The sequence below is a fragment of the Crocodylus porosus genome, unplaced genomic scaffold, assembly GCF_001723895.1.
Source record: "Crocodylus porosus isolate Cpor-Errol unplaced genomic scaffold, CroPor_comp1, whole genome shotgun sequence".
NCBI classification, from domain to species: Eukaryota; Metazoa; Chordata; order Crocodylia; family Crocodylidae; genus Crocodylus; species Crocodylus porosus.
This window is the reverse complement of record NW_017728949.1, coordinates 54756807-54766184: the sequence shown is the minus strand read 5'-3', so window position 1 is coordinate 54766184 and position 9378 is coordinate 54756807. Positions and strand designations below refer to the sequence as shown.

The 9378-nt window shown below is 46.5% G+C and overlaps 1 protein-coding gene across 1 annotated transcript in view; it reads left to right on the top strand.

Moving 5' to 3' along the window:
- Nucleotides 1-5171: 5171 nt before the first annotated feature.
- Nucleotides 5172-9378, top strand: part of GYPC (glycophorin C (Gerbich blood group)) — a 53395-nt gene continuing 49188 nt past the window's right edge. Inside the window, exon 1 of the mRNA XM_019554195.1 lies at nt 5172-5820. Within this exon, the coding sequence (XP_019409740.1) occupies nt 5790-5820 (31 nt within the window). The 5' untranslated portion in view covers nt 5172-5789. The remainder of the gene's footprint in view (nt 5821-9378) is intronic.

The window sequence follows — 9378 nt, the reverse complement described above, 5'->3', positions numbered from 1 at the left end:
GCTGGAGGCTAGGGCCAGATACTGGGGGCTGGAGGCTGGAGCTGGGGGCCAGTGGCTGGAGGCTGAGGGTGGGGGCCTGGGGCTGGGGACCAGGGGTCAGGGGCCAGGGGCTATGGGCTGGAGCCAGGGGCCGGGGTCCAGAAGCCAGGGGCTGAGGGCTGAAGCCAGGGGCTGGTGGCTGGAGGCTGGGGGTGGGGGCCAGGGACCAGGGGCTGGAGCTGGGGGACAGAGGCTGGGGCCAAGGACTGGAGCCGGAGCCTGGCGCAGGCTCCGCCGGCTCTAGGGAAGTGCTCTGCTCCCCCGCACCAGGGCTGGGGAGTGGAGAGCTTCCTCAGAGCCAGCACAGCCTGCGCCAGCCCCCCGCCCCAGCATGGCCTCAGAAGGCATGTCCCACAGTGTCCCGGGGCCAGTGGAGCCTCGCTGGTGCAGGCAGCAGCTCCTCCCTGAGGTGAGGCAAGGCAGGGATGGAGCCTGGGGTGGGGGGCTGGCATGGGCTCTGCCGACTCCGGGGAATTGCTCCACTCCCTGGCCCTGATGCATGCACGGCCTTGAAAAGGCAGCGCAGCTGTACTTTTAGTTGTGCGCAGCCACACACACACGCACCTTAGAGGGAACCTTGCTGGGCATGTGTACACGTGCACATTTACTGTGCTGTAACTGAAATTACTGCACAGTATGGGTGCATGTCTACATGTGTATACCTGTACTGCACAGCAAATATGGTGACTTACACTGCACTGACTTAAGCATAAATTGGATTCCTGCATCATGCAGGTATCAGATTTACACCCGATTAGTTACTGCACAGTAACACGTGTAGAAGACTTACTGCGCAGTAATGCTGTGCGTGAGGACTGACCTGGGACTAACTTTAGTCCCAGGTCAGTCCACACACAGCGTTAATGTGCTGTAATGTGTGCACGTGTAGACACTGGCCTATTTCCACTTACTGCACAGTAAATTTAATCCAGTGTAAATGCATGTGTAGACACACCCACTTACAGCCTACACTAGAGGGTTTGGAAGAAGGTCCATCTGCCAGCTTTATCCCAGCTCCTCTTACTCTGAGGAGAGGCACTTTGTTGGTAGTATCCTCAGGGGATCATTCATCCCACAGTGACCACATCTATACAAGACACTTACTGTGCAGTAGCTTGTTATTACTGCCAGGTAGTATCATTGGGCATGAGCCATGACTCAACACTACTGCACAGTTGTAGGCACACCTACCTGTTCATTAATGTGCCCTAGTTACTGCACATTTAGTTTAGTACCTCTAATAAGAGTTCCTAACTGAATGCACAGTAACTAGAGTTACTGCACAGTCACACTGGCACACTTTTTTTAGCGATGCTTACTGCGCATTAGCCTAATAATGCTGCACTGTAGGCTTTTCGCACAGGTAATAACTGCTATGCTACTGCACAGTGTTATTAAGCTAATGCGCAGTTAGTGTCTCATGTAGACATGACTTGTGACAAGCTACGGCCCAGTAGTAATGAGCTACTGCACAGTGAGCGTCACTAGGGAATCGTGCCAAGACACTACTGTGCAGGAACACTGGTTACTCTTCACTGTCATTTAGTACTTGGGTACGCAAGTACTAAATGACTACGTAGTAACAACTGCACAGTGGGTGGCTCATATAGATGCTCCCACTGATGCCTTATATGTGGCAAAGCAGCACAGGTCTATGTAAGCAGGAATCATGATGGCAGAAACACAAAGAGGCCACTGTTTTGAGACACCCAGCACCTAAGCAGAGCAGTGTGTTCTGGCAAGAAAGAGGCTTGATAAAGCCACAGTTCTCAGTGCCTTTTAACTTCTCCAAAGGGCCCATCCCCAGGCCTGCTTGGGGGATTCTGGACTCCTCTTCCAATGCAAGGTGAATGAAAGAGCGGAAGCAAAGATCGGGGTGTAAAATGCTAACCTGGGACCTAGAGGTTCTTGGTGCATTTCTTTGCTCTCCCACAGATTTCCCTGCCAGGCTATCATTGGCAAGTCACCTCTTCTCACTATGCCTCAGTTCCCCCACCTGCAAAGTGGGGGCAATACACTGGCTTCCTCACAAGAATGAATTACCTTAAGTGATTCTGTGATAATGAGGATTATATAGGTACAAACGACATCTCAATAGAAGAGGCATACAGCATTGGACTATAGTCCACAGGATTTTGTTTTATCCCTGGTTTCCTGTCTGACCTTAATTAAGCCACTTCACCTACACTTCAGTTCTCCACCTGCAACATGGGGCTAATTCTTCCCTAAGAAAACTGGGGGGTTTCTGGCTTTCACAGTAGTGGGCCCCCCTGAAAAAGAGATAAGGACATGCCAAGATTACATGCATCTGATATCGAAAAAGCATCACACTGTTTCCAAGGTGGTGAGATATTAACTGTTTTATGTTTCTTGGTTCTACTGGACTATCCCCACAGAAGTGCCGGGAAAGGGCAGTTCTCAGTGCAAAAAGCTGATCTCTCTTCTTTGCAATGGTATAAAAGGGATTCAACTGAAGAAACTGGAGGCTAAAGAAAACCGTGTGGTGGTTTGGGATGTTAGTAATAGTTTTGATAGAGATAGACTGGTGTGCAGAGGCAGTTAAAAAGGCCTGTGTATATGCGTGTACACTTCCACGTGAGCATCACACTGCCATTATCCATCTATAACAGAGCAGTAGATCCCAACGTGTGCTGTGATCGTTTGGGGGAAAGACGCATTTATGAGTTTCCAGGGTCTCAGAAAGGAATACATTGCTCAGAGGCAGATGTCGGTGCACAAATATACACTGCAGCCAAGAGCAAGTAAACTGCTATGTCCTCCACAAGGCAGGGAGGAGACCGCAGACCAAAGAGAGTGAGATAGTATCCCATAAGAGCTGCAAAATTCATGCACAGCCTTCTCGATACGGCGTTGTTGTGAGAGAGGTCCAGAGGCCTCCCTGCAGACACTGCAGACACCAGACAAAAGGTGCTTTGAGCTCTCTCTAGCTTCCTTTGCTCTTCTGGCTTTCATTGCCTGCAGCGACTCCAGTTTGCAAGGGGTAGAGTTCACACAAGGGAGAAACGAATGACCAGATGCATTGTTGGTCCCCTCGACTCCCTATTCCTCTGCTGCCTCTGGTCCCCCCAGGGCTGTTGGCACTGGGTCAGAGGGAGCAAACACGCTACAACTTTCTTTGTTGAGCATTTTTCTCCCAGGGTCTTCAAGAAGCATGCCCATTAGGAGCTATGTCTTTCCCACACTTCGGTGGAAAAAGTCCCAAAGCCACTGTGGTTCTCTTGCAGCCAGGAGCAAGATATCAAAACAAGCCCCAATCCTCCTGGGACCGTACGACCCTTCGCACAGCCCTGCACAGTAGGGAAACAGGACGCCTGGGGAGGATGATCCAACGGTCTCTGTGCCTAGGAAAGTCTAGGTTTGCTTTCTACTCCCTGTGTAACCTTAAGCAAGTCACTTATTAGGCTCTGTGATAACTTGCTAACATGAACAGTACAACCAAGCCTGCCGCTACCGGGCAAGGTAACTTTACTGTATCATCACAGTTGAGGATCATCACTCCCATGGGTCAAGGAAAGGGTTGTAAATGAGTCCATTGATGGCTAAGAAGGTCAATCCTAGACCCACAGACTCTCTGGCAAATGCCACAGGTCTTGTTTCCTTTCCTTCCATTTCTGTCCTTATTTCCTGTGTAAATGTGGCCTGTCTCTGTGCCTCAGCTGTTCATCTGTAACAAGGGGATAACAGCACGTATTTCCTTCCTGGGGTATAACCAGGATAAGTTCACAAAAGAGTGTGAGGTGCTAAGAGCCAAAAATGGCAGGCATATACATTTTTGAGCAAGGCTTCATGACTTCATCATTCGGGCAATGTTTGATCCCGAGGCATTATAGTAATACACGTGATGAAGAATAAGGAGAGATTATGTGGAGCTTCCAGTCCTTGCACCAAGCTGTGGCTGGTTTCATAGTTTCTAGGGTCAGAAGGGACCTGAGCAGATCATGGTAATATAGGACTTTTTCCCCTCTACAGGGCTCCACAAATATATGACTGAGGATGGGAAGCGGGGCAGAATTTGAAGCCAAGAGCATTGTTTCATAGTTGTTAGGGGTTGAAGGGACCTTACACATCGTTGGGTCCGGCCCCTACTGTATGTGGGCAGGAAAGACTCGTGGGATCCAGTGATCCCAGCAAGATGGGTGTCAAGAGGTTTTTTGAAGATTGCCAGGGTGGATGAGCGGACCACTTCTGGGGGAGCCTGTGGTGACAGCGCTCCTGCGATGGAGGGCCAGGGTGGTATCTGAGTATGTAGCACGTTGTACCCATAAGCAGGAAAGCAGGAGATGACGACAGATGCTTGTCAGCCTTTACTCGCTATTCCAAGGATCCTGCAAACACTACCAAGTCTTCATCATTAAATGCTAGCCAAAGCCGCTGCACCACTTTTCGTCCATCCTCAACCTGCTGAGGATCCAGGACCTCTGTTTTTCACTTCGCTTTGCTCTGTGCACTGCCAAGTACTCCCGATTTCTCTAAATCCCGTGAGCCCAGGGCACAAAGTGCTGACACGAGCCATTTAGCGTGTCCGTGCACACAAGTGAAGCTGTTATTTGGAGCTGGCATGAAGTCACCACAATTTCCATCGGAGAGCTATTAAATAAACACTGCGAACCAAGAACACAAGCGTTGTCTTCTGCAGCAGGTCACTGAAGTAGGCTGCAATGCCTTTGCATAACCAGGCCTGGGGAAGCAGGAGGTTCAGGCTTGGTTCTGAATTTCCTGGCCCTCTCCCACCCCTTAAGGGAAACTGTTATGGTCTCATTGAGGCTAAAGCCATGTGGTTAAATCACGCTGGTCCACAGGACACAAGAACTGAGGTTTTATTGATTCTTCTTCTGGGCTAAAGCCTGGCTCTAACTTCTGTGTTATGAATGTTGCTTGTATTTGGAGTGTGCCTACAGGCTCCCACTGAGTTCACTGTCCTCTGTGCTGGGCATGGTGCAAAAGCAGAGGAGAAATGTAGTACAATCAATCCCTTTATTGCAGATGGGCAACTGAGGTGCAGAGAGATTGAATGTCATGTCCAAGGTCATCCAGGAAGCCTGTGGCAGAGGAAGGAAATGCCCATCTGGATCTCAGCCTGAGCTTTAACTGCAAGCTCATCCTTCTTGCACCCGTGGGCCAGGCTTTCGTATCCTTTATACCACTACTCAAGCTGTCAGAGGTGTCCTTGCTGATTTACACCAGTTATAGAGAGAGACATGGATACAGCCCCAGCTTGCAGAGGCTCCAAACCAGACTGGAAATTGAAAGCCCTATTGTTAAATCATCCCTGCGGTTGTCTGCTGATGCAAGGCATTTTTGGAAGCGATTTATTTAGCGTAGAGATTTGCAACTTGGGAAAAAAAAGGGTGTCCGTTGTGCCTGGGACGAGCATCTAAAAAAGGTGAGGTTAAATTTTGCTTGGCAAATAAGCAGCCTTGGCTTTCAACTTGTTGCTGACAACGAAGAGCGGAGGGCTGAGAGACATCCGATGGGGAAAACTTGTAAACAGTTCCTGCTATCTGAACGTGAGTGCCCCTCCCCGTCCATGTGAGCTGCAGAGGCAAAAGAGAATGACACATGTGCTGTTTCCTTTTCCAGTTGCAAAGAGGTCAGGAACTAGGCAAGAAGTGCCTGAACAAGAGCGGCTTTCTCCTGCCCTTCCAGCTGTTGTCTTCAATCCAGCCTCCGGTCCTGACCAGGGGAGAGACACCGTCAGCATACATAAGGCACTGTTGAAGGCATAAGTTATGAGTTTCCCAAACAGTACATCTCCACCGCGTGAGTACCCTTCTTTTTCTCCCATCCCTATGGCAAAAGTGAATGTATAGGTCTGTTGTTTAATGTGTTTTTAAGCAGGCTTCCAGTTTAGCAAAAAATGACCAGGCAGGAACGAAGTATTGATAAAACTCTGTCCCTTTGCTTACCCCTTTGTATGACAGCGTGTGTGTGTGCGTGTGTGTGCATGGAAAAGTTAGAAAGAGACCCAAAATGCCTGTCTGCAAAGTTCAACTCCCAAATATGACAGATCCACTTCCGTCTTGGTCCTAGGATAGAGAAAATTGAATGCAAATGCTTTTTTTTTCTTTTCTTTTTTTCTTTTCTTTTTTTTTACTCCCTTAAGGAATGAAAATATAAAGGCATTTAGGAGGCTTCATGTCTCTCTCCTGAGATATTACTGGTGCTGCCTCACTTGTGTTTAGAGACGCGAGCCGTCTGTGTGTAATATGAGACACAAGCCAAAAACTGTCAGTCGATATTTAAAGTCACAATGCTTTTTTTTTTTTCCTTTGCTTTTGGAAGTTTGAAAACACAATTTTGGGGCACGTGAATTATTTTCTCAGTGAAGATATACGAGGGTATAGTCTCTGGAGGTGGTACTCTGGGCATGCCAGAAAGTTTTGATAACATTTGGCCTCGGGAGCTCAACAGCATAACTGCATCCCAGTCAATTATTTTGGGGAGTGCTATTAATACGTAGAGGACTAGCTTCAGGTCCAGTCCAAATCTTAATGATTACTGGGGATATTGCCAGTACTATTTGACCCGTCACCCCGATTATGGGTTTGCTACAGACTTTTTTCATTTTAATTCAAAGGGATCTGATTTTTGTAGCGTCGCAGCAGTTATTTAAAACATAATAATAATAAACCCACCCAAACGGAGTTATCGCAGGTGATTTCTGTAATAAAGGCACAATACACAGAGGAGTGCTGGGAATAGACTCAATTTTAATTCCTGGTCCTGCGGTTCCTGTTAGACTATCTGGCCCGCACGAAGGTTGAAATGGATGGTGTTTTTCGAGCTCTGAGTGGGGCCGGCTTTATCCAGCAGAAATATTATATCGCAAAGAATCACTGGAATCCTAGCCAACAATTTTTATTTACTCCTGGCCTTTTTGCAAGTATCAGCCAGCTCACAAAATGAAATGCTATCTATAGCTTTCTCTCTCTCTCTTTTTGTTCCAGCAGTTTTAACAGATTAAAGCCCATTCACCAGTAATTGAAGAAAAGAAACATCCAGGCAAAATATAGGTGTCTTTGAATAAATGGTGGCGTCTGGGGCTTCTGTGCACTTCTTTTCAGACATGCAAATTACTGTAACTATTGCTCTCAAACGTCCGTGTGGGATTGGGGTTTTGAAGCCATTAGCTAAAATGCAATGTATTGATCGCGTAGTCTTGCTGACAGGGTAAGGCAGGAAAAGCCCAATATTACGTCTGGGGTTTTTAAGAGTTTTGGAAAGAATTTTGCCACAGCAAGGAGTTCGGATTTGGATTTAGAGGTCTGGCTTGCACTGTTAGCACTACTTGCACTACTAGCACACACAGAGGTGGAGTTACATGAGCAGCTAAGTAGTGTAACCAAACTTAGAGCCAGCCCGAAGTTTAGGTGAGGCAATGTGCTAATTAGGTCCATTGAAACATTACTCTAACCCTTGGTTTAGTAAAGAAAGGTTTCATGCAACAAATTATAACATTGGGAAAGTAATTCAGAGATGGATGTACAAGCAAAGGATCACTGGGCGAAAGAGGAAAGTGTTTTTTCAGTGTGTCAGCGGCTCTTTGGTAACTGCCCATGTGCACACACTTATCTCATGGTAAGGGGAGGCTAAATCACAGTAACTTGTTCCTTTTTCCTGGGCTTAATTAATGCATAGGCAAACCAGGCAATGCCTAGGGCCCTAAGTGAAGAAGGGGCCCAGTTGTGCTTATTTTACATATTATAATTATTGAGTGAAAAAAGTAGGGCCCCATAAGTTTGTTTGCCTAGGGTCCTCTCAAGAGTTAATCCAGCTCGGCCTTTTTCACCGAAGGCTGATCTACCATGATTTAACTTCGACTTACCTCTGGATAGCAGCACGCAAATGGATGGTGACCAAGAAGCAGCTCATACGTGGTCAACTGTTCACATGCCCGTACTCTCAGGGTTAACCATATCAGACATTCAAACCCTTTTTTTCTGCCAAAAAAGTATAGGTGGCTGTAGACAAAACTAACACCCATTTATTTAGAACTACCACTGATTAAAATAATGCCCCTGCCTGCTTTCTAGCTGCCTGGATGCAATTCCTCTTGCAGATCCAGACAGGATGTTCCTGTATCCTGTTTCAGTTTGCATCACTGTAAATTCAATCCATACAGCTTTAAAAAAAAATAAATTAAGAAACAAAATTAAATTAAAAGGGAAGCCTGGTGGCTGCATATGTCTTTGCAGTGTGTGTTCAGTGCATCGCTTCTATAAGGGTCTTTTTATTTTCCTGGCATAAATCCAGTAACTCCTGCACTGATCAAGGAGATGTTAAGAGCTCCCTGTGTTGAGAGGCACTGTTCAGTATAGAAAGCAGATGTTTAGCAGAGAGAGACTATATTTGGCAAAACAGACATACTGCTTCATAAACATCATGAGAAGCCTTGAAACTGGTGTGCATATGCATAAAGCATCCGCCAAATGTTAGACAACTTTAAATATATTGCACTAATTTGTTTATGTTTGGTAGTGAAACTATATAACAGATGCCCGGTGAGGCAAACAGAATGGTACAAAGTTGTCTAATTGCTTGTGATAAGCGAGTTTTACCCCCTTCTTGTTTGTATTCAGTCTGTTCTTGATGGTCCTGAAAGGGCACAGTCAAAAAGAGTAAGATTTCAGGGGGAAATGTTTTAATCTTCCTTAACTCTGTGAATCTTCCCTGTTTCTATTCTCTCTTCTAATTATGTCACAAAAGAGAGCTGGGTGGTATGTTAATGCAGTGCTGTGAACTTCCCCACAATGCCGTGCGCCTACACATGGGCCTCTTTTAAATGGGCTTAACCTAAAATTGCCATTTTAAGGTGCATTAAGGGCCCATGTCTACACCTGTGCACTGTTAGTGCACCTTAAAAATGGAGATTTAAGGCGATGTGAGCCTAAATTTGATACCTGCATAAAGCAGGTATCAAACTTAGGTGTGAATAGCTAAGTCGCATTAGCTCACTTGTAGAGGTGCTAACATGTATTAACAAGTCAACGGATATACACCACATTAATGCACATTAGTGCATCTCCATATGTGCTAATGTGTCTTTACTTTTCATGCAAAAATCTAATGCACCTTAGTGCTCAGTAGTACATCCACACGTAGACACACTGCTAAGTCACTTCAATGCACCTTAAGGAAAGAAGCATTAAATTAAGGCACATGTAAATACTTTCATAGTTTCATAGTTTCTAGGGTTGGAAGGGACCTGAGCAGATCATCAAGTCCGATCCCCTGCCATGGCAGGAAAGAGTACTGGGTCAAATGACTCCAGCAAGGTGTTCATCTAACCTCCTCTTAAACACCCCCAGGGTAGGAGCC